Source organism: Ochotona curzoniae, unplaced genomic scaffold, assembly GCF_017591425.1.
Source record: "Ochotona curzoniae isolate NIBS_2020 unplaced genomic scaffold, NIBS_Ocur_1.0 scaffold_2453, whole genome shotgun sequence".
In the NCBI taxonomy this organism is placed as follows: Eukaryota; Metazoa; Chordata; class Mammalia; order Lagomorpha; family Ochotonidae; genus Ochotona; species Ochotona curzoniae.
Window position 1 is genome coordinate 15,169,015 of NW_024467094.1, and position 22,502 is coordinate 15,191,516.

Consider the following 22,502-nt stretch of genomic DNA (forward strand, 5'->3'; position numbering starts at 1 on the left):
GAAGCTGGGAACCGGGAACTCCATCCAAGTCTCCTACATGGGTGGCCAGAACCCATCTTCTGCGGCTTTCCAGGTTTTTTAACAAGGAGTGCATCAAAAGTGGAGCCACCAAGAAGACTTGAACTAGCTATGACATGGGATGCCAATATTACAGGCAAAAACTCAACTTGTTGCACCACAGTGCCAACCTCAAAGTTTTTGTTTTTGCTGTAAAAGTTTTTGAAGCCAAGAGTTTGGTGGATTAGTTAACCAAACCAATTGTGATAAGAATTAGATCTTGTAACAGACAGGGATTCTTAGTCGGAATATTATGGCCCTCCTTGGTTTCTCCTACTTCGCTGGGCAACAGGAAACAGGAGTAGGATGCTTAAGACTTGCAAGACAGGAAGAGACCTGCTAGAGTCATTGATGATAAAATACTTCCATAAATTATCACTTGAGAGTAAAATACTCTCGAATAGTATGAAGTTACACTAATAGTGTTTGTGGTATTTTCTTTGAAAAAACTGAAAACACAATATACTTTTCAGTTTCTTAAAGAAGATGTGATTCTGGAAAGGTTGCTCAAGGGCCTGGTGCAAAGGCTCAGGAGCTAAATTCTCACCTTGTGTGCACCAGGATCCCAAATGAGTGCTAGTTCATGTCCCAGGTGCTCCACTTCCCATCCAGCTTCCTGCTTGTGGCCTGGGAAAAAGGGAGGTGATGGCCCAAAGCCTTGGTACCCTGCACCCGCATGGGAGACTGGGAAGAAGCTCCTGGCTCCTGGCTTTGGATCAGCTCAGCTCCAGCCATTGTAGCCACTTGGGGAGTGAACTGACAACAAAATCTTTCTGTCTCTCCTTCTCTCTGTGAAATCTATCTTTTCAATAAAAATACATAAATCTTAAAAAAAGATTGCTCAATAACATCAATGTTTGTCTATGAGAAGGACATGTAAAATGCCAAGAAACCCTTCCCTGTTTCAATAACTGAAAGTAAATGAAGAAAAGAGACATGTGATTCCATCTTGCCCACAGAGAAAATGCAGAGCTATCCCATTAGCTAAATTTTCATTGCTACTAGAAGATACTGAACAACCACCACTGTGAATGATTCTGTGGCTTTCTGTTGTCAGTGCAGCAAATTTAAGTATCTTGAGATAATATTAGGAAAATGTGTATGTAAAAGAACGTTAGTGGGCCTGGCACAGTAGCCGAGTGGCTGAAGTCCTCGCCTTGCTTGTGCCAGGATCCCATATGGGCACCGGTTCGTATCCCAGCTGTTCCACTTCCCTTCCAGCTCCCTGCTTGTGGCCTGGGAGGGAAGTTGAGGATGGCCTCAAAGAAGATGATGGTCCAAAGGCTTGGGACCCTGTGCCTGTGTGGGAGAACCCCAAAGAAGCTCCAGGCTCCTGACTTCAGATTGGCTCAGCTCTGGCCATTGCAGCTACTTGGGGAATAAACCAGAGGGTGGAAGATCTTTCTCTCTGTCTCTCCTTGTCTGTAAATCTGACTTTCCAATGAAAATAAATAAACCTTAAAAAAAAAAAAAAGAATGTTAGTGAACAGGCAACACAGAGGAAACCGAAGTCACAAATGCTAGTCACTGTAATTTGTCACCTAGTCTGCTACCTTTTGTTTAGGTTTCTTTCTGTTAATACTTTACGATAAGTAATCACCTAGGAGTTTCCTGGTTATTTTGTGTTTTGTAATTCTGGATTTTTGTGTCCAGGAAACTGTAAGTAGAAAAATAGCCTCAGAGAAATGCAGTATTGAACTCATTCGCCCTGTGTGGTAGGTGAAAATGCTTTGGTTTCTGCCCCTTCTAGTCTGGTGGCTGAGATTTACTCAGCCACAACCAACTGGTTACAGTGACATTTCCTAGGCAAAACTAGCATGTTGTGTGTTGGTAGGGGGCATTAGGACAGATTGCAGAGAGGAGGTAACATGTGAGCTGGATCTTGAAGATTTATTACTTGTTTGCAGGGTAAACACAGGATAAGGAAGTGTATACATCCAAGAGAGAGAACAGCATGAATTAAAACAGTTAGGAAAGTAATTAACAGTAGATCATAGGGAATAGGGAAGGAAATGAGGAGGCCAAGGAGAGATTGGAATTCAATTATAATAGACTATGCATGTCATGTTAAAAGATAGAGCCTTAATGTGTATCCAGCAGAGATATGCAAGGGGAAGAACAGAACCTAGTTTATTTTTTGTTCAATTTTTCTGGTGATAGTGTGGAGAAATAAAAGGAGGCTTTTGTTGAGGAAGAGCATGTAAGTGATTGACACAGCAATTCCAGGGAAAAAAAATAATAACAATGTTGGGGGGTTGTTTTGTTTGTTTGTTTGTTTGTTTCTGGCACTGTCCCATAGCCTAATGGGTATATTCTTGCCTTGCATGCACTGGGATCCCGTATGGCTGCCAGTTCACGTCCTGGCTGCTCCACTTCCGTTCTTCCCTTCCAGCTCTTTGCTTGTGGCTGGGAGTTCAGTGGACAATGGCCCGAAACCTTGGGACCCTGCACCCATGTGGGAAATCCAGAAGAAGCTCCTGGCTCCTTGCTTCAGATCAGATGAGCTCTGGCCATTGCAGCCAGTTGGGGAGTGAACTAACTAGCAGATGGAAAAATCTTCCTGTCTTTCCTTCTCTCTGTAAAATCTTACTTTCTAGTAAAAATAAATAAATCTGTAAAAAATAATAACAATGATAATGATTTTTAGATCTGCACAGGTTTGGGAGGATGGAGAGCAGTCAGGTTTGGATTACTTCTCTGATACAGAATGGGCATGACTTTGTGCCTGACTTGCTAGCATGCAGGTAGAAGGAGAAGGCTGTGAAGGGTGTCCTTAAACTCCAGCTTTGGGCCCGGCATGGTGGCACAAGTGGTTAAGGTCCTCTAATCCTGGCAGCCCTGCTTCCCATCCAGCTCCCTGCATGTGGCCTGGGAAAGCAGTCGAGGACGGCCCAAAGCTTTGGGACCCTGCACTTGCGCAGGAGACCTGGAAGAGGCTCCTGGCTTCGGACTGGCATAGCATCGGCCATTGCGCTCACTTGGGGAGTGAATCATCGGACGGAAGATCTTCCTCTGTCTCTTCTCTCTGAATATCCGCTTTCGAATAACAATAAAAAATAAATCTTAAAAAAAAAAAAACCTCCAGCTTCAAAGCTGGCTGCACAGTGATTCCTCTCACAGGGAATAAGACCAGCGTTTTTATAATACATGCTTGATGCACATCGGTTAGTAATGTAGTTGAAACTCCCTCAAGATATCTAGAAATGCATATCCAAGAGAAATGGTAAGATGTGTATGGAATTCAGAAAGAGAGAAGCAAGTAAGTGGCACCTTAGAATTGATCAGCTGTTAAGTAGTTGGAGCTATTTGAGTGGAAGGAGATCTCCCAGGAAGAAAGAGGAAATACAATAGTGAGAAAGACAGTGAGGGCAAAACTGGTTTTATAGAAAACCTGAGTTTTCAGTTTTTATTCTAGCTGGATCTCCACCCATGGAGCCTGGGACTGATCACTAAACTGCAGTGTCTTCTTGGCACAACAGCCTCTCAGGCTACCTTGTTTGACCTCGATATTAATGCCTATTGTTAATTTCTTTATATGACTAATTAATTATTTATTTTTCATATTTGAAGTTGATATACTCCTCACGGTTCAGTTGTCAGATTATATGATAATGAAAAATCAGATCTGATTTTTTTTTTTTTATTGGAAAGGCGGATATACAGAGAGGTGAGACAGAGAGGAAGATCTTCCATCCGATGATTCACTCCCCAAGTGAGCACAACGGCCAATACTATACCAATCCAAAGCCAGGAGCCTATTCCGGGTCTCCCACGCGGGTGCAGGGTCCCAAAGCTTTGGGCCGTCCTCGACTGCCTTCCCGGGCCTCAGGCAGGGAACTGGAAGGGAAGCGGGGCTGCCGGGATAGAACCGGCGCCCATATGGGATCCCGGGTGTGCAAGGCGAGGACCTTAACCACTGCGCCACCGCGCCGGGCCCCCCCAGATCTGATTTTTTAGAAAAGAATACTATTAGAAACCATTGTTTTAGAGCCTGGTGCAGTGGTCTAACAGCTAAAGTCCTTGCCTTGAATGCACTGGGATCCCAGGCTGGCACCGGTTCTAATCCCAGTGGCCCCACTTCCTATCCAGTTCCCTGCTTGTGGCCTGGGAAGGCAGTCAAGGAAGGCCCAAAGTCTTAGGATCCTGCACCCACATGGAAGACCTGGAGGAAGTTCGTAGCTCCTGGCTTCAGATCAGTGCAGCTCCGGGCGTTGTGGTCACTTGAAGAGTGAATCATCGGACAGGAGATCTTCCTCTCTGTCTCTCCTCCTCTGTATATCTGACTTTTCAGTAAAATTTCAAAAAAAAAAAAAATCTTTTAAAAAGAACAAGAAAGAAGCCATTATTGTGGCAGTGAGTTTAGCTAATGCTCGTGATGCCAGCATTCTGTATCAGAGTGAGGGTTTGGTTCCTAGTTGCTTCACTTCCCACCTGGCTTCCTGCTAATGTGCCTTGGAAAATAGTAAATGATAGCCACTCATATGGGAGACCCAGATGGGCTTCCTGGTACCCAGCTTTGTTCTGACCCAGCCCCAGCTGTCACAGCCATTGCAGAGTGACTCAGCTGACAGAACATTCTATTTCTCTCACACTCTATTTCTGTCTCTCAGTCCTCTGATACTACACATTTGCCTTTCAACTTAATTAATTAATGGTTTTTTTTTTAAAAAAAAAGATTTATTTTTATTGTAAAGGCAGATTTACAGAAAGAGAAAGATCGATCTTCCATCTTCTGGCTCACTCTCCAAATGGCTACAACAGCTGGAGCTGAGCTGATCTGAAACCAGGAGCCAGGAGCTTCTTCTAGGTCTCCCATTTAGGCAGAGGCCAGGGACTTAAGACATACTCCACTCTTTTCCCAAGCCACAAGCATCGAGCCAAATTGGAAGCAGAACAGTAGGATCATATGCTATGCCAGCACCACAGGCAGGAGCTTAGGCCATGGCAAGGCCCCTCCAGAGTTGTGCTTTGGTGGGTTGATTGGAGTGTTGTTATTCTTTTTAAGATTTATTTATTTACTTGAAAGGCAGAGTTGCAGAGAGAGTGAGGGAGAGACAGAGATCTTCCATTCACTGTTTCATCCCTCAAATGACCGCAGCATCTGGAGCTGGATCGCAACATGAGTGTCGCTGCTGCTGCCACCGCGACAATAAAAATAACCAGACACGCTCTTGAGGGTCCGGGAAAAGCTGGAACCGGACCCCTCACTGCCAAAAGCGGCTGCATTTAAATCCTTCTCTCCTCTGCTCCTGTCCCCATTGATCTAAGCTTTCCTCCCCGCTTCTTTGGCCGGCCTCTTTCTGCCACCCTTCTTCCCGACCCCAGTCTTTCTCATCCATCATCGTCTATTTGTCTGTCTGTCTGTCTGTCATCTGTCGCAGTCGTCCGTCTGTCATTTTCCATCCGTTGTCGTCTAGCTTTTACTGGCTACTTTTACATCATCTCCACCAATCATTTCTCCCTGTGGGTCCTCTTGGCGCTACATGATAGGCCAGTAATCGCGGGGGGGGGGGGGGGGGCCTATCCCTGTGACTTCCTGTTTACCTGCTGGCAAGACCAGCTCCGCCTCCTGGCTCCGGGACAGCCACCATCTTGCAACGGCCCCTCCCACTCCCAGGAATGGCTTTAGCACCCGGCTCCCCACAGCTGAGCCTGTCCAAGGCTGAGAGCTAGGAACTTCTGGGTCCCTGTGTGGGTTCAGGAGCTTCAAGCGTTTGGGATGTCCTCTGTTGCTTCCCCAGGCACATTAGCAGGAAGCTGGATCTCAAACCAGCACCCATATGGTACACCATCATTGCAGGTAGTGGCTTTACCAGATATGCACAATACCAGTTCTACCAGAGTTTTTAAGAAAAAAAAATCCTCAGATGAATAAGAGAAATCTGAATATAAAGAACAGCAATGTGTAGGTTTCAAATGATACAATGTCAGTACTTCCATTTAAAATAGAAGTGTTCTGTATTCGTGTAATACCTGATAAGAGCAGCTCAGAACCATGTAAGAGAAAGCCCTGCTTGCTTGAGGTGCACCTGTGTATCCATTCCATAATAGTTTTAGGTGAGCACATCTCTTGAAAAACTAATCAAACTGAGTTTTGCCTAAGTTTCCAAATGCTTCTATAATAATCAATAATTCTCAACACCAGCAGAATTTTTTTTAAAGATTTATTTATTTTTATCGGAAAGTCAGATATACAGAGAGGAGGAGAGACAGAGAGGAAAATCGTCTGTGTTGATTCACTCCCCAAGTGGCCACAAGGGCCAGAGCTGAGCCACTCTGAAGCAGGAGCTCTTCTGGGTCTCCCACGTGGGTGCAGGGTGCCAAGGCCTTGTGCCATCCTCGACTGCTTTCCCAGGCCACAGGCTCGGATCTGGATAGGAAGCCAGGTTGCCAGGACTTGGACCAACATCCATTTGGGATACCGGTGCTTGCAAGGCGAGCACTTCAGCCACTAGGCTACCATACCAGGCCTATCAGCAGAATGTCTTAAACTGGAAAAGCTGTTCAGATTTAGTTGATCTTTACTTCTGAGCAGTGTATGTCCCTGTGTGTTACCATTAGTCAGAGGAATCTCACCTACAGTGTGGTGATTATTAATTATTGATCAGTTTATTTTGAACCAGTAGATATACAACCCATCCAGGAGTAGAAAGCTGGGGAAAACCTGTTGGGAAGCCTGCGAATGAAAGTGCTCCAGGGGATGTCTGAGCGTTCCTTGGGTCCCATGGGGGAAGCCTGCATGGTTTATGTCAAAGCCTGTTCCTTTTAGTATGTTCCCTACACACTGTGGTTAACGCATTCCCATATTCTGTAATTTTTGTTTATAGGAACAAGGAAAAGTTTTGATCATTTGATATCAGACACAAAGGCTCCTAAAAGGCAAGAAATGGAATCAGGGATCACAACACCCCCCAAAATGAGGAGAGTAGCAGAAACTGATTATGAAATGGGTGAGACACAAAGTTAATAACTGATCTGCATCCCTGAAACACAGTGCAAGAGTTCATCGACTTCACAGTCATTTCATTTTTTACTCCCTTTATGATGGACTATAGAAACCTTGTTTCTTTTTCAAAATATAAGCTTGGCAGCAGTCCTTAAAGTGAGAGTTATTCTGAAACCCATGTGAAAACCAATTATATATGTATAATTACATGTATGTATATATCTACAGAATTATCAGTAGCCACCTAAAATATTTGAATGGGTGAACAGTAAAGCTGCCTGTTTTGACAAAGCATCTATTAAGAAGCTGTTGAGTTTCAGAAGCACCATTGAAATGTGTTAATTGTTGTCCAGTACCTGTTAACACAGCTGGTCCTGTTAATCCGCCTCTTCCTGCAGAAACTCAGAGGATCTCAGCACAGCAGCATCCACACTTGTGTAAGGTTTCCATGTCTGAATCAAACGCACTCCTGGATGAAGAAGTCCTGACCGATCCGAAGATACAAGCACTTCTTCTCACTGTTCTGGTAAGGGACTCCCCTTGTTTAACCTTGTTTTGTTTTGTTCCCTGCTCAAGTTTTTATTCCAATCTGCTCTTAGCAGGCCCTTAAATATTAAAAAGCATTAATGCAAGGTATCTTCTGCTTCTTACCAAAATATAGCATTTCAGCTGCAGAGCAAAAATGTTACTTATTTACTTTTGTGTGTTTTGGCAGGCTACACTGGTAAAATATACCACAGATGAATTTGATCAACGCATCCTTTATGCATACTTAGCAGAGGCCAGTGTGGTGTTCCCCAAAGTTTTCCCTGTTGTGTAAGTATTTCCTGTTATTTTTAATTGCTCTTTGTACCTGTATTTAAGTTACATTTTATTTAGGGTTAGGAATTAATATCCGCTAATGTTCATTAGTTGCAAAGAGGGAGAAGTAAAATAACATGATGATGACTCTAAGCCTAGAGAGTGGGTTTATTGTTAGCTAAGAGTAGTTTGGGAAAACTAACTACTAAGAGTAGTTAGAGAAAACATTTATCTTGTTGATTTGCTTTAAGTGGTTTTTTTGAAAGAGTGTCATAGAGAGGGAGAGGAAGAATCTTCGTTCACTGATTCATTCCCCAAATGGGGCTGGAGTGGGACCACCAGAAGCCAGGAGCCAGGAGCTTCTCCCAGGTCTCCCTCGTGGGTGCAGGGGCCCAGTCACTTGGCCATTGTCCCCTGCTTTCCTAGGTGCCTTAGTGGGGAACAGAATCAGAAATAGAACATCTGGGTTTGAGCTGCCCATAGGGGATACTGGCTTCATAGGGGCTGGCTTACCCCATTATACTGGCCTCAAAAATGGTGCATCTGGAAGTGCAGTGTTTACTGTCTTCACAGAAGCAAACCAGTGGCTTTGCTGTGTTTCACTCGGGATGCCTGTTTGGGTTTTAGAGTTTTTTAACTTTTAAACACAGCTGAACAAAAAAGGAAAGAATTTAACATCTTGTTTGGAAGGTAAATTTTATTAGGACTAAAATAATAACTAAACTGTTCAAATTTAAGTAGCTCAAAGAAATGTGGAAATTTTGTTTCTGATCAGAACCTTCTATCTGGTAAAATGGTTTCCTTTTTGAGATTAATTTCATATTAGAATTTTTAAGTTGGATTTCAGTTATTTTTATTCTAGGAACATAGCTGGGTTAGAAATAGTTAATTCCTTCCTATTTCAGTTGTATCATACAGGTATAATTCACTCCCTCCTAAATGTTCTTTTTTCCTTGTGCCATTTGAGAGTAAGCACTGATTGTTTTCAAATTTCAGTTTTAAGTGCCTAGATGTGTGTCAACAGCAGAAAGAGATGGTCCAAAAGCATGCCAAGGCACAGACAGGAGCCCAGCTAATCCTGAACAAATATTCACCATCTACAGTTAGGCACTCCTTGCAGTTCATTCTTACCATATTTTCCCTGATGACTAAAAAGCAAGAGACAAACCAAGAATAGCATACACATCTGTGTTCATTATAGGTAATTTGAAAGACATAGAAAAGTCCCAGGGAGTAAAAAGCACTTAACTCCCTTCAATTTTGCCACATTGTTCCCGGGATTGTACATTATGTTTGCTAATATAGATTTTCATTTCATTTCCTTCTGAAATGTTCCTTTGTTGATTTATTTTTTAGACACAATTTGCTGGACTCCAAGATCAACACCCTGTTGTCATTGTGCCAAGATCCAAATTTGTTAAATCCCATCCATGGAATTGTGCAAAGTGTGGTATATCATGAAGAATCCCCTCCACAATATCAAACATCTTACCTGCAAAGTAAATACACATGCCAGGAGAAGTGTGGCTGAGGAGCTGGCTGATGGGCACACTGTTGTAACTGCAGTGACTGCAGAATTGCTCTTTAGGGGGGAGGGACTTGGTTCTATTTCTCTATGTATAGACCATTGTCTGGCTCTTCTGACTGTATATTCAGTATAATAACAGATTGATCATTTTTTTAAGTTAATGTATGACTTCGTACTAACTGTTAAGTTTTAATCTGCTTTAACACCCAATCTAAAATGTTTTAGTATGTGTGTATCAACATACAACTTATTTAGTGTCTGTTGCCATTAAAAGATGTCTTGCTTATTACAAGGAAAATGTTTCATTTGTTGCAGGTTTTGGTTTCAATGGCTTATGGCGGTTTGCAGGACCCTTTTCAAAGGTAAGAAAATAGTTTTTTCTCATAACTTTTGGCCAAACCAAAGTTCTTAGCCACATTAATGTGTCTGATTTAAGAATACACAATGTACTAAAGCCACAATAATCAACAACAACAAACATGTTATTTTTATAAAAGGGTTTCAATTTTTTTCTAAGAGATAGCACCTTTAATATGGTTCTATACATAAATATAAGCTTTCACAAAATCAGTAGCTCATTTTATGTGTGACTTTTCAAAAGGCATAATGAATTTCTAAAACTTTTCTGTCATCAGTTCTTGTATGTTTGATCATCTTAATAGACGCACTTAAGGACCTGGTGGTTACCAAGGAGCATTATCTATGGTCAAAAGTATTTCATGGACGCATTTTCCCTTCTGTCCTGTTGGATGAGATTCATTTCTCTCTGGATAAACCATCTTTGCTCCTGTTCATTTTGTTCTATGGTTGATTGGCTTTAGTTGATACTGTGCCAAATGACTGTATTATTTTACATGGTCTCTCTCCAAATTGATGAAAGTTCCTTGATGGCAGGTTATCTGTTTCTTATTGCTACAGTTCCTAGTGTAGTATTCCAGGTACAGAAGTAATAAATAAGTATTAATTATCTAAACCTTGTTGAAATTTAAAGCATTGGTCAGTTTATTTCATTTGGCTGTTGTTAAATATCTCTTCATATGCACAGATTGTCACTAAAAATCAGCAAGACCGAAATTGTGGAAATAAGTGTATCATGCAGGAGTTTTTGTAGCTAGAGTGCCAGGTACCCCCTGAGCCCTTCACAGTGCAGTAGGGTGCATTGGCAGCTGGAATGATGATGCTCTGATGATGATTCTTTGTTTTGGAAAATTGGCTTGACATCATTGTTGATGGTTGTATTGTCTCACTATTCAATTCAATCTGTCTGTGCAAGGCTTTCGGAAATTACAGGTTTATCTGAAAGCTTTAAGTGTAAGCTGAATAAAAACTCCAACTGTAAGTCCCTATAAAATGGAATTTTATAAGCATTATACTCCCCGCCCCCTCGCCATTTTATGCTCTTGTAACACAAAGAAGAAAGGAAAACTAGAGAAGTACCCTCAAAAGAAAACCCTCATGTTTGGGCTCTAGAGGGAAGTTACCAAGGAGATGGGGGTGAAACAAAAGAGGAGCTAAAATATTTTCCTGTTTTCTCTTACAGCAAACACAAATCCCAGACTATGCTGAGCTTATTGTTAAGTTTCTTGATGCCTTGATTGACACGTACTTGCCTGGAATTGATGAAGAAGCCAGTGAGGAGTCCCTCCTGACACCCACATCTCCTTACCCTCCTGCACTGCAGAGCCAGCTCAGTATCACTGCCAACCTTAATCTCTCAAATTCCATGACCTCACTTGCAACTTCCCAGCATTCCCCAGGTCAGTAAATGTGATCATTGTATGACTTTGAGCGATGATGCTAAGATAAAAGCATCAGCAATCCCCTTTTGAGCACTTTACAGCAGAGTTCTCTCCTTATCTGATGAGGTTCACCATACATTCCTTGTTGACCTGTACCTGTTTTGTGTTCTGTTACTCCATAAGGCTCCCTACTTTATAATAGCTTGCACATAGGACAGTGAAATGTTAAGAGCATTCACATAGTATGCTCAGGTTGATAGGTTTTTAGGGTTTGGGAAAGAAGAGCCTGATATGACCTGAGTTATATTACCTGTAAATGAACAGAGCTATAGTTTCTTTGCTAGATATCCTAATTGCCCTAATGTGTCTTTGATACAGCATACATTATCAAAACAATACAATGAAGTCTGGCAGTACCTCATTTGCCTGTGACCAACGGCAAGCCAACCATCCAGTGAACAACCTGGGATTAAATACACAGACAAAAATGTCATTTCAAAAAAACGATATCTCAAAGTCTGCAATTATATTGCTTGCTATGGAGTCACTATTAGAGCCAGATGGAAAAGCATATCAGTGCATTATGTGGCTCAGAGGACAGTATGCTGAGAAGCAACAGCTAATAACCCTGGAAGGAGAGCAGAGTAACAAGCCTATACATGGCTGCACAAGCTCAGTCAGAATGAGTGGTTTTGTGTAGTTTTGGTTGACCCCCCAGAATTTATTCCTTACAGAGCTGACTGTTGTGTTGCTTACCATAATACTGGGTGATAAAGGAAAGCCCGCATTTTCTTTTCAGAAAGATTTTTTCTAAAATGACTAAAATAAAAGAATATTTAAATTTCTGTTCATTCTCTGCAAAATTCACCTGTGAAATACTTCGTTCTGTAAGGAAATTCACTATACATAGCTCTTTTTTTAATGTTAGCAAGGATTGCATTTTTTAAAATCAAATTATATAACTATTCTGTGATGTTCAAGATCCTAAATAGAATCCCCAGTTTGTAATTCCAGTTTTGCATGAACATGTCAATGTAAACAGTATATTTCAGCATTTATTTGTTGGTCATATTACTGATAATTCCCAACCACTGGAAACAAGAGAATTTCTTGTGATTTTTCCTCCCATGTAACCATGTTCACTTGCCCTTGTTGACCTTTCTCTTGGACACTGTTCAAATGTGGTCTCAACCAGAGACCATAGCCTCATTTAGGAACTTGTTAGAAATATAAACACTGCAGTCCCATGAAAGACCTCTTGCTTGAAAACTCCTGCATTGGGGTCTTAATAAACATGCCAGATGATTTTTGAGAACACCAGTGTTTAAAAGCACCATGATCTGTGAACTTGCCCCATTATCAGCATTTGAATTGGTAAGGCCATAGCAAAATTTAAAATTTATTTTCTTCCAGTTAGCATAGCTGAGGAATTGTGTACTTAATTTAATTCTAGGCTCACAATGTGGAATGCCACGAGGAGACTGAAGCTTAGAAAAGTTATATCGATTGCTTTATTACATTGGTATCTAGAGTTCAGATCAGTGTTGTGTCTTCCACATGCAATGCCTTCTGTGTGTGTGTGTGTGTGTGTACATATCTGCCTACCTACCTGCTTCCCTTCCCTCTTCATTTATTTATCTGTTTATTTTTGTTTTATTATTTCTCTCTGCACTCCCTTTGATCTACTAGTCCTTTGTAAAGCTCCTTGTTTCCTGGTTGGTTGTTCATTTTGACCAAACTTTTGCTTCTTGGGCTGATAAAGTAGTGTTAAGCCTGTCAAGACAGGTTTCCTTAGGTTCCCACCACCAGGCCAGTTATTAGAGGAATTTCTGCCAGACTCTGCCTACTAATGCAGACACCAAAAATAATTAGGTTGAAAATGAAGTGCTAGTGCAGGCTTCCTGTTAGTTGATAATGCATGTCTGGTGTTGACTGGACATCAGCCATGTCATATGCTTCAGTGAAACAGTTTTTCTCTGTAACCTCTTACTTCAAACTGTTTACAAAAATCAGACACTAATATATAAGGTTTTGACTACATTTTTAAATCAATTGTACCCCCTCTAATAGTTCTCCAGAGATGCTGCCTGACTCTACCCTGGCAACTCTGACTGTTCTTAAACAAAACCAGAGCTCTAACAGTAATAGAAATTATGAAATGGAGTGTGGTGGTCAGTTCTTCTGGTCTCTAAGATGTGTGTCCTTAAGTTCACAAGATTTTTTTATTGTGCATTTTGGAAAAAGGGCTTATCTGTTCTGTTTTTTTAAAAGATTTACTTGAAAGACAGATTCACAGGGAATAGGAGAGATAGAGAGGAAGTTTCCCATCTACCTGTTCATCCCTCAAATGGCCGCAGTGCCAGAGCTGAGCTGATCTGAAGCCAGTAGCCAAGAGCTTCCTTCAGGTCTCCCACATGGGTGCAGGATCCCCTAGACCTGGACCATACTCCACCACTTTCCCAGGCCATAAGCAGGGAGCTGGGTTGGAAGTGAAGCAATCAAAATGTGAACCAGAGTCCATAAGGGATGCTGGCACTACAAGATGAATTATTCTGTTTGTCCAGCCCCAGGTTTATTTATTCTTTTTACTCTCCCTTCTGTGTGTGTCATTGCTGTCTCTAAATTGATAGACTGATTTCCACCAAAAAGGAACCTAACTCTTGTGCCTGGTTGAGGTTTTGTCATTTGTTCTTTTGGAATATCTACTAATGATAAGAGCTGATACTTTGGGGCCCAGCGGTGTGGCCTGGTGGCTAAAGTCCTCGCCTTGAATGCGCCAGGATCCCATATGGGTGCCGGTTCTAATCCTGGCAGCTCCACTTCCCATCCAGCTCCCTGCTTGTGGCCTGGGAAAGCAGTCAAGGACGGCCCAAGGCCTTGGGACCCTGCACCTGTGTGGGAGACCTGAAAAGCTCCTGGCTCCTGACTTCAGATCAGCGCAGCACTGGCTGTTGCACTCACTTAGGGAGTGAACCATTGGGTGTAAGATCTTCCTCTCTGTCTCTCCTCCTCTCTGTGTATCTGCCTTTCCAATAAAAATAAATAAGTCTTTTTTTAAAAAAGAGCTGATACTTTGTAATTAGATATAATACAGCATATCCTTAGCACCATGTAATCTTATCTCCTTACCTTCTCATTTCTTTGTGGAACTGAGTTTGCTGATATCAGAATGCTAGATTAAGTTAATTTTATACAGATTCCTAACTCAGTCTGGCATTTCAGTTTTGCTGTTTAGCATAAAGAAACCAAAATGAGTATTTCCATATCTCCACTCCCAGCAGCCAAGTCCCGTGCAGAAGCACTTAAAGTAGATGTACATCATTCCCTGAAATGCAACAAAATCTGACTTGCCACCAAATTAACTTCCATCAACCCGCACCCAGTCTGTCGAGTTTTAGAAGACAGAGGCTCTGCTGCTGCCTTACTTCACAAACTGAAAGTCACTGATTAGTACACAGACAACCCTGATACACTTACCACACCCAGGCAGGACTGTTTTTAGATCGTGGGTGCTTAATGAGATCAACCACTAAGCTGTGTCTTTTGGGGTTCTGTCTCATTTGGTGACAGATTAGTAGATGAAGAGACTTATACACCTGCCTTTCCGCCCCAACCTCAGTCTTTGTTTAAATAGAAATGTCAATGATACTGTATCAGTCTCCATCCAGCTTCCAGAGAAGGGGTGCTCACTTACATAATGCAGTTGTCCCTGAAATACACACTTCAAAAAGTTGCGTACATATCCCATTTGTCCATCTGGGGACGGGGGACAGCTTAATAAATCCACACTTAAAAATGCATAAATGATGTCTTATGAACCCCTCCCTAGTAGACATTGAGTGTAGGTCAGTAAAAGATGAGTTACAACCAGAGCTCAGTGCATATAAAATTGTGGGCCCGGCGCGGTGGCGCAAGTAGTTAAGGTCCTCGCCTTGCACGCCCGGGATCCCATATGGGCGCCGGTTCTATCCCGGCAGCCCCGCTTCCCTTCCAGTTCCCTGCCTGTGGCCGGGGAAGCAGTCGAGGACGGTCCAAAGCTTTGGGACCCTGCACCCGCGTGGGAGACCTAGAAGAGGGTCCTGGCTTCGGATCGGCACAGCATCGGCCATTGCGCTCAGTTGGGGAGTGAATCATCAGATGAAAGATCTTCCTCTCTGTCTCTCCTCTCTGTATATCCATCTTTCCAATTAAAAAAAATAATAAAAATAAATCTTTATAAAAAAAATTGTATTGACGATGACCTTTTAGCCAAATAGACATGAAAGATTGCTTCTTCAGAATTTCCTACTGTTGGTGCTGGGGCGTAGTAGGCTAAGCTTTCGTCTCCAGCACCGATATCCCATATGGGCACCATTTCAAGTCCTGGATGCTCCACTTCATATCCAGCTCCCCTTATGACCTTGGGAGACAGCAGCAGATGATCCAAGTCCTTGAGACATAGCTCCCTGCACCATATGTGAGACCCAGAATAAGCTCCTGGCACTGGATTACCTCAGCTCCTGCCTTTGTTGCCATTTAGGGAGTGAATTGTCAGATGCAAGATCTCCCTCTTTCTCTCTCCTTCTCTCTGTAAATATGCCTTTCAAATAGAGATTTAAAAAATAAATCTTTAGGGGCTGGCACTGTGGTGTTGCAGTCTAACTCTGTTTACAAGCACCAGTATCCCTTATGAGTGCCAGTCTGTGACCCGGTTGCTTCACTTCTCACCAGTGCTCTGCTGATTAGCCTGAGAAAGCAGCGGGGGATGGCCCAAGGTCTTTTGGCCCTGAATCTTAGGAAGATCAGTTCAGATCAGTTCAGCTGTGGCCATTATGACCGTTTGGGGAATCAGCCAGGGTTACAAGATCTCTTTGTATCTCCTTCTCTCTGTCTGTCTCTCTCTCTGTAGCTGCCTTTCAAAGAAAAATTAATCTTTTTGGGCCCGGCGCGGTGGCGCAAGTGGTTAAAGGTCCTCGCCTAGCACGCCCGGGATCCCATATGGGCGCCGGTTCTAATCCCGGCAGCCCCTCTTCCCTTCCAGTTCCCTGCCTGTGGCCTGGGAAGGCAGTCGAGGACGGCCCAAGGCTTTGGGAACCTGCACCTGCGTGGGAGACCCGGAAGAGGCTCCTGGCTTCGGGATCGGCATAGTATCGGCCCGTTGCGCTCACTTGGGGAGTGAATCATCGGACGGAAGATCTTCCTCTCTGTCTCTCCTCTCTGTATATCCGCCTTTCCAATGAAAAAAAAAATAAAATAAATCTTTAAAAAAAAAAATTAATCTTTTTAAAAAATAAAAAAAATCATTTAAAAAAAAATTCACAGTGCCACTAAGAACATCCTGAAGAGAATCCATAATGTTTATTCCATGATCCATAAGGATATCTCATATTTAATATTGTAATCTTTGTTAGGCCCAGTATAGCTCAGCTAGACATGAATTAATAAACTAGAAAGCATATGTAGGTGTTTGGCCTTGCCTCTGGAATGGGAGTACCTGGGGTTCAGCCCCTGGCTCCAGCTCTTGACGCTAGCTTCCTTCCAGTTGATGCATGTCCTGCTAGGCAACGGTGAAGGCTCAGCAGTTAGGATTTCACCAATCACTGGGAGACCTGGATTGCATTCCAAGCCCTCAGCCTCAGCCACTGCAGGCATCTGGGCAGGGAAGCAAGAGGTAAAAGTGTTCTTTTGCTTGCTCTCCTCAAATAATTTTTTTTAATTGCTTAAATGTGACCTATTTAAAAAAAACTAGAAAATGTAGCTTACCTACCTGAACATGCTGTTTATGAGACTTTATTAACTTTATAGCTTAGCTGTGAGTACTTTATCCACACTGATGAGCAAAGAGGCTGTTACAGAAGTTATAATTTGAATACTTTCTATTTCATTTTCAAGTATGCATTTCAGTTACACTCTGCTTGCATCTTTTTTAGATGTTGAAGAGCAAGTGCATTAAAGATTCAGGTAGAATTAAATGATTTAGTACTTACTAGCAAGAGATTGAGTAGATCCATTTCCAAAGGCATTAAAATCTCTGACTATTGCAGTGTTTTTCACATTCGACCATCTATGTTGTAACTGCACGTGGGGTGCTATGGAACACTTAATGGTGACAGAGGCCCTGATCAGTGTATTGAGTTCTCAGTTCTGATCTACATTGTTTAACAACTCCTAGGAATTTATATATTCTTTGATTTTAGGTACAAGAGTAGTACTACAGAGTTCTGGGAAAATAGCCCTAACTCCCAATGTGTATCTTAGTGTGTGCAAGGAGCTCTTCTGCCCCAGGGAGTGAGGCACTTGAAGGCCTGGCCCCTGCTTCCGGGAGAATTCACAGTAGAAGTGGTGAGGGTGAAGAAAACAGGGAGAAATACTTTGACTTCTTTTGTAATGCTGCTCTTGTTGTGCCCTGAACTCCAAGTTATTAATACAGCTTATAGGAACATTTACTGAAAAGAAACAGGGCAGAAGTTGTTTGTAGTGATTCATTTGTTTATATGAAAGCATTACAGAGAGAAGGAGAAACAGTGATATTGATGTTCTGTTTATTCTCTTCCTGGGTTTGGAATGGCTGTGGCTGGGCCAGGCTGAAGCCAGGAGTTTCATCCAGAACTTGCAGGTGTGTGCAGGCGTCCATCTGCCAGTGCTTTTCCCAGGCCATCAACTGGCAATCTGCTAAGCTGCAACAACAGCCACAAGGACAGTTTTGTGGGGTTTTTTTGCTTTTGTTTTATTGGAAAGTCAGATATACAGAGAGAGGAAGAGACAGAAAGGAAGATCTTCTACTTGCTGATTCACTCCCTAAGCAGCCTCAGTGATCAGAACTGAGCTGATCCAAAGCCAGGAGCCGGGAGCCTCCTCCAGCCTCCCATGTGGGTACAGGTTCCCAAGGCATTGGGTCATCCTCAGCTGCTTTCCCAGGCCACAGGCGGGGAGCTGGATGGGAAGTGGGGCCACCAGGACATGAACTAGCACCCATATGGGATCCCAGCAAGCTATAGCCACTGGGCTGCCGCACTGGGCACCACAAGGGCAGTTTTATAAACCATTTTTACCTCTAAATGTGTGAGAAAAATATAAAAAAAAAAACATAGTAAGCCTGAGATCTATTTTCAGTGTTTTTTACTTAGAAAATATCCTTAATTTTTTTTTCCTTTGGTCAACTCAATTGACTACTAGTATTAGCATTAGTATTATTACAATCACTTCTTCCATTTTAGTTTTGACCTTTGTCCAAAGTTGCCAGCCATTCTCTTGCTTTGTTTCACTTTTGTAATGTAGACCTTGCCCCTGAGAGCTATGGTCCTGAGAACTTAGCTAGTTCACTGTCTGCTGTTTGATCCTAAACTTTCCAAGGCTAATGGAGTTGACTGCCGAGTACACACCAGGATGTTCTAGCACAACCTTTTCTCTAAATTGAGACATAGCTCCGAGTGGGTGATATTCCTTGTGTGCGTACTAGGTTTGAAATAATCTTAGAGGAAACTTAACAACTCTATTTGAGACCACTTAAAATCGCTAAAACAATATTAACATTTTTTAAATAAATGCTTAATGGTATCATCAGACCTTTATTTGGTTTTTTTTTTAATTCCCTTTCTATATCTCCCATATTAGGGGAGAAGATTATATATTTATTGATTTGAGAGGCAGGCAGACAGAGCACACACACTGCTGGTTCACTCCCCCAAGGCCAACAATCATTGGATCTGGGACAGGCCAAAGCAAGAAGCTAGAAACTCCATCTAGGTCTTCTGCACAGAGGCCAGGAGCCCAACCACCTGATCCATTACCACTTCCTCCCAGAGTGCACAGTCTCAAGATGCTGGAATCAGGAACAGAGCCAGAATCGCATCCCAGGCACTGATGTGTGATGTGGTATCCTAACCAGTGTCCCAGCTGCTTGGGCATATATTTGCTCCCAAGAAAAGTAATTTTGAGCAACTGGCAAATTACTCAGCATAATTTATGCTAATTCATTTATTTATTTACTTGTTTTTATTGGGAAGTCAGGTTTACAGAGAGGAGAGACACAGAAAGATCTTCCATCCACTGGTTCACTTTCCAAGTGACTGCAAAGGCCAGAGCTGAGCCAATCTGAAACCAGGAACCTTTTCTGGGTCTCCCATGTGAGTGCAGAGTCCCAAGGTATTGGACTGTCTTTGCCTGCTTTCCCAGGCCACAAACAGGGAGTTGAATGGGAAATGGAGCAACCAGGACATGACCTGGCACCCATGGGGGATCCCACGGTATGCAAGGCAAGGACTTTAGCCACTAAGCTACCACACCATGCCCTATGCTAATTTCTTAATCTCATATTTTAGTTTATTTCTTGTCTTAGACCCAAAAAAATCTTCATAAAGGTAATAAAAACACATCTACCTGTAAAATTGTCCATTATGTTTATCTTGGATTTTAAGTTAGATTGATGTTGCTTTGTTGAGCACTTTCTGAGTATCACGAGTTCTTTGATTCTTAAGTACAACATTAATACCTTAGTGTGTTTAAAAAAAAGCCCATCTGTCTCTAAAGTTATCAGTTCTATCATTTAACAGATTGTACTATATGAAATTAATGGTCAGAGTTCAATAGCTAAAACCAGATTGCTTCTGAAAACCAAGTAACATAGCAGTTACCCAGTAGCTAATCATATTTCACTCCCTTTTTTTTCTTTTTTGGAGTCTGTGGATGTCACTCACTCTGTTTTTCCTTTCGTTGTGTGTCTGTGAAGCCCCTCTTCCTTGCTCTAAGTCAGCAGTTTCCATGCAGCTGTTTCCTCATCAAGGTACTCTTCACTGTCCTCATGCTTGCACGAAGCACTGCTTACCCTGCGCTTCTCCTGGGCACATGGCATGAAACTTCCGTATGCCAGTCAGCTGGGTCTGGCTCACACATCTGAGGCACTTGTAAAGCCACAGCATCATAAGGTCTAGGTATTGCACCAATGGCAAGGCTGGCATGTGTCCTGTCTCAGGTAGGGAGCGACTTAACAGCCACACTGAAACTCTGGAGATGAGATCCCACCCTAGGATAGCAAAAGAGAGTTCATAGAAAAACAGTGGGGCATGTGTGTTGAGGAAGATCTTTTTAGCTTTTGTAAGATAAATGTTTGTTTTTCCAAAGTCTGACCAAAAGCTGTCTGACCACTGTATCACCTGTGTTTTTTAAAATGAAACTGGTTGTTTGTTCTGTTGTCTAAGAAACAAACGCAGTATATACCTAGGTCTAACTTTTGAAAGATGCCTGTTGTCTTTGTAATTGTTACACAGAAAGATTAGACCTAAACAGAGAAGCGATGAAAATTTGCTGAAATTCTTCTTAATGCCTCTAATTGCAATTCTATCTAGCTCAAAATGCAGTTTCAAGATACCTCAACAGTTTATGAATGCATTGACTATAGCATAAGAATAATTGAGTTCCCCCTTTCTATTAAGATACCCTTATTCTATTTTGTGCTTACTTACATTTCAGTAAATTTATAATCATAGCTTAAAATACATTCTGTATGCATTGATTCCAAATTCTTCCCAGTGTATCTTTAGGTCATTTTTGTTTCAGACATTAGGAGCATCTTTATTTGTATAGTAATTATTTTATCTGTTTGCAAGAATTTTTCATTTATCTGATTCTTCTGACAACATTTAGAAACAAAGAGTGACTTACTCTTAATTGCCAGATTCAGAGCTAGAGTCAAGCAAGAGTTGTAATCCAGCCAAGAATCAAACATGGTCGCCTCCTCATGAATAAGGGAACTTCAAAAAATTCATAGAAAATTGACTTAAAATATTTTTGTTTTGATGCAAAAGTTTGAAATACATGCAAGTTTATCACAATACTCATTTCTGGGATCTTTGTAAAGATCCCTTGTTTGTAGGTCTGCCATGTTGTCTTTGTGGAAAATCAGGCTGTGCCAAGCCAAGTAGCCCCCCACGCCCCTGTGCAGGTGGTGAGTTAGTGTCACCGTTGAGCTTGCGTTTTTATGTGTGACTTCTCACAGATAAATAGCCTTTAGATATGATTTCTCACATATTACCTAATCCAATTCCTGAGCTTCTCCAGAAAGGATTCAGTTCTCACTTTCAGGAAAATACTACATTCCATGTTGGGAAACTGTAATGATTTTTAAAACAAAGTATTTTGTGATTCTTGGGGCTGGGGCTGCCTTCAGGGAACTGATGTCCTGTAGGGGAGATAGACACAGAACTTGGCAGCCATCCCATGACCTGGGAGTCCTTTCCCAACATCTGTCCTCATTAGGTGGTGTTCCTGAGCCCTTCCACTGGGTCTCCCTCTCTGGATGGAGCCAGCACATTCACCAAAGCCCAGTGCTGCCCTTGCACCACTGCTGAGTTGCCAGCTGTGCCCTGCATGTTTGTGACTGGCCGCATGTTTGGTCACGGCTTATCTGTATGGAGATTTGAACCCTCAGGTGATGCGGTTTTAGAGCAGAGCTTTTGCTTTAGTCCTTCAGGTGGTGCTGCCACCTAATGGAGTTTTGCAGCAGGAGAGGCAGGGCCAGTGCTTGAAGGGCACAGGGAGACCAGAGGCCTTGCTGAGCAGCAGGGCAAGGCCAATGCAGCTGTGCTGTTAATTGTGGGGCATGTTCTGGCCCAGGGGGATCCCATCTGCATGAGAGCCGTTTGGCTGATCGTCTGAATGTTTTTCCCTGTAGGATGTTGAGGCACAAGTCGTGCATCAGTTCCCAGTGAGATTTCTAGGTCTAATTTTGGAGAGTGAAAAAAAAGAATGCTGCCAAAACTCTCAAAGTAAGAATTATGCTTAGAAACGTAAATGCTAGACCCAAAATACCCCATGAGCATTCTGTTCCATGCTAATTTGGCTTCTTCAAGACACCCCAATGCATTGTAAATGTAGCACGAAGATTGATTTTTTAAATGACCTCCCCCCAAAAAGGTTTTTATGTTAGTTTCTGCAGTGATCCTTACAGTAAAACATTCTTGCTATGAAATTGAACTTTGCAGTCATAGTCACGCTGCAATTGCCTGTGTGTGACTGATGAAAACACACACACCAAGCCAAGAATGGACTTGAGACACAAACTAAATGTGAGAAGCGAAGCAGACTGTCGTCCTTTTGCATAGCTCCAAGGCTTTGGGATACGAATGACAGGGCTGGCACATTGTTCGTGCTCAGACATTCCCAGTGAGCATGCTCAGCAGGGAAAACACCGAAGAACTCAGAAAAATTGGGGGGAAAAAGTCACCTACAGTCTTATATGATCCATGTTTCTTAACATTTCAGTGCCTCTGCTTCTAGTCTTTCTCTCATTTTTAAAAAAGTTTGCTTAGGAGCCTGGCATGATGGCATAGTGGCTAAAAAGTCCTCACCTTTGGTGCACCAGAATCCTGTATGGGTACAGGTCCGAGTCCTGGCGATCCCACTTGCTATCCAGCTCCCTGCTTGTGGCCTGGGAAAGCAGTCAAGGATGGCCCAA

The 22,502-nt window shown here is 42.4% G+C and overlaps 1 protein-coding gene across 4 annotated transcripts in view; it reads left to right on the forward strand.

Moving 5' to 3' along the window:
• The window catches only part of NF1 (neurofibromin 1), a 231,966-nt gene that overhangs the window by 201,069 nt on the left and 8,395 nt on the right, over positions 1-22,502 (forward strand). For 3 of the 4 annotated variants that reach the window (XM_041001779.1, XM_041001780.1, XM_041001782.1), the window contains 6 exons: positions 6,885-7,007; positions 7,402-7,529; positions 7,719-7,819; positions 9,161-9,303; positions 9,648-9,694; positions 10,873-11,089. In XM_041001779.1, the coding sequence (XP_040857713.1) occupies positions 6,885-7,007; positions 7,402-7,529; positions 7,719-7,819; positions 9,161-9,303; positions 9,648-9,694; positions 10,873-11,089 (759 nt within the window). The remainder of the gene's footprint in view (positions 1-6,884; positions 7,008-7,401; positions 7,530-7,718; positions 7,820-9,160; positions 9,304-9,647; positions 9,695-10,872; positions 11,090-22,502) is intronic. The other variant, XM_041001781.1, reaches the window with a different exon arrangement.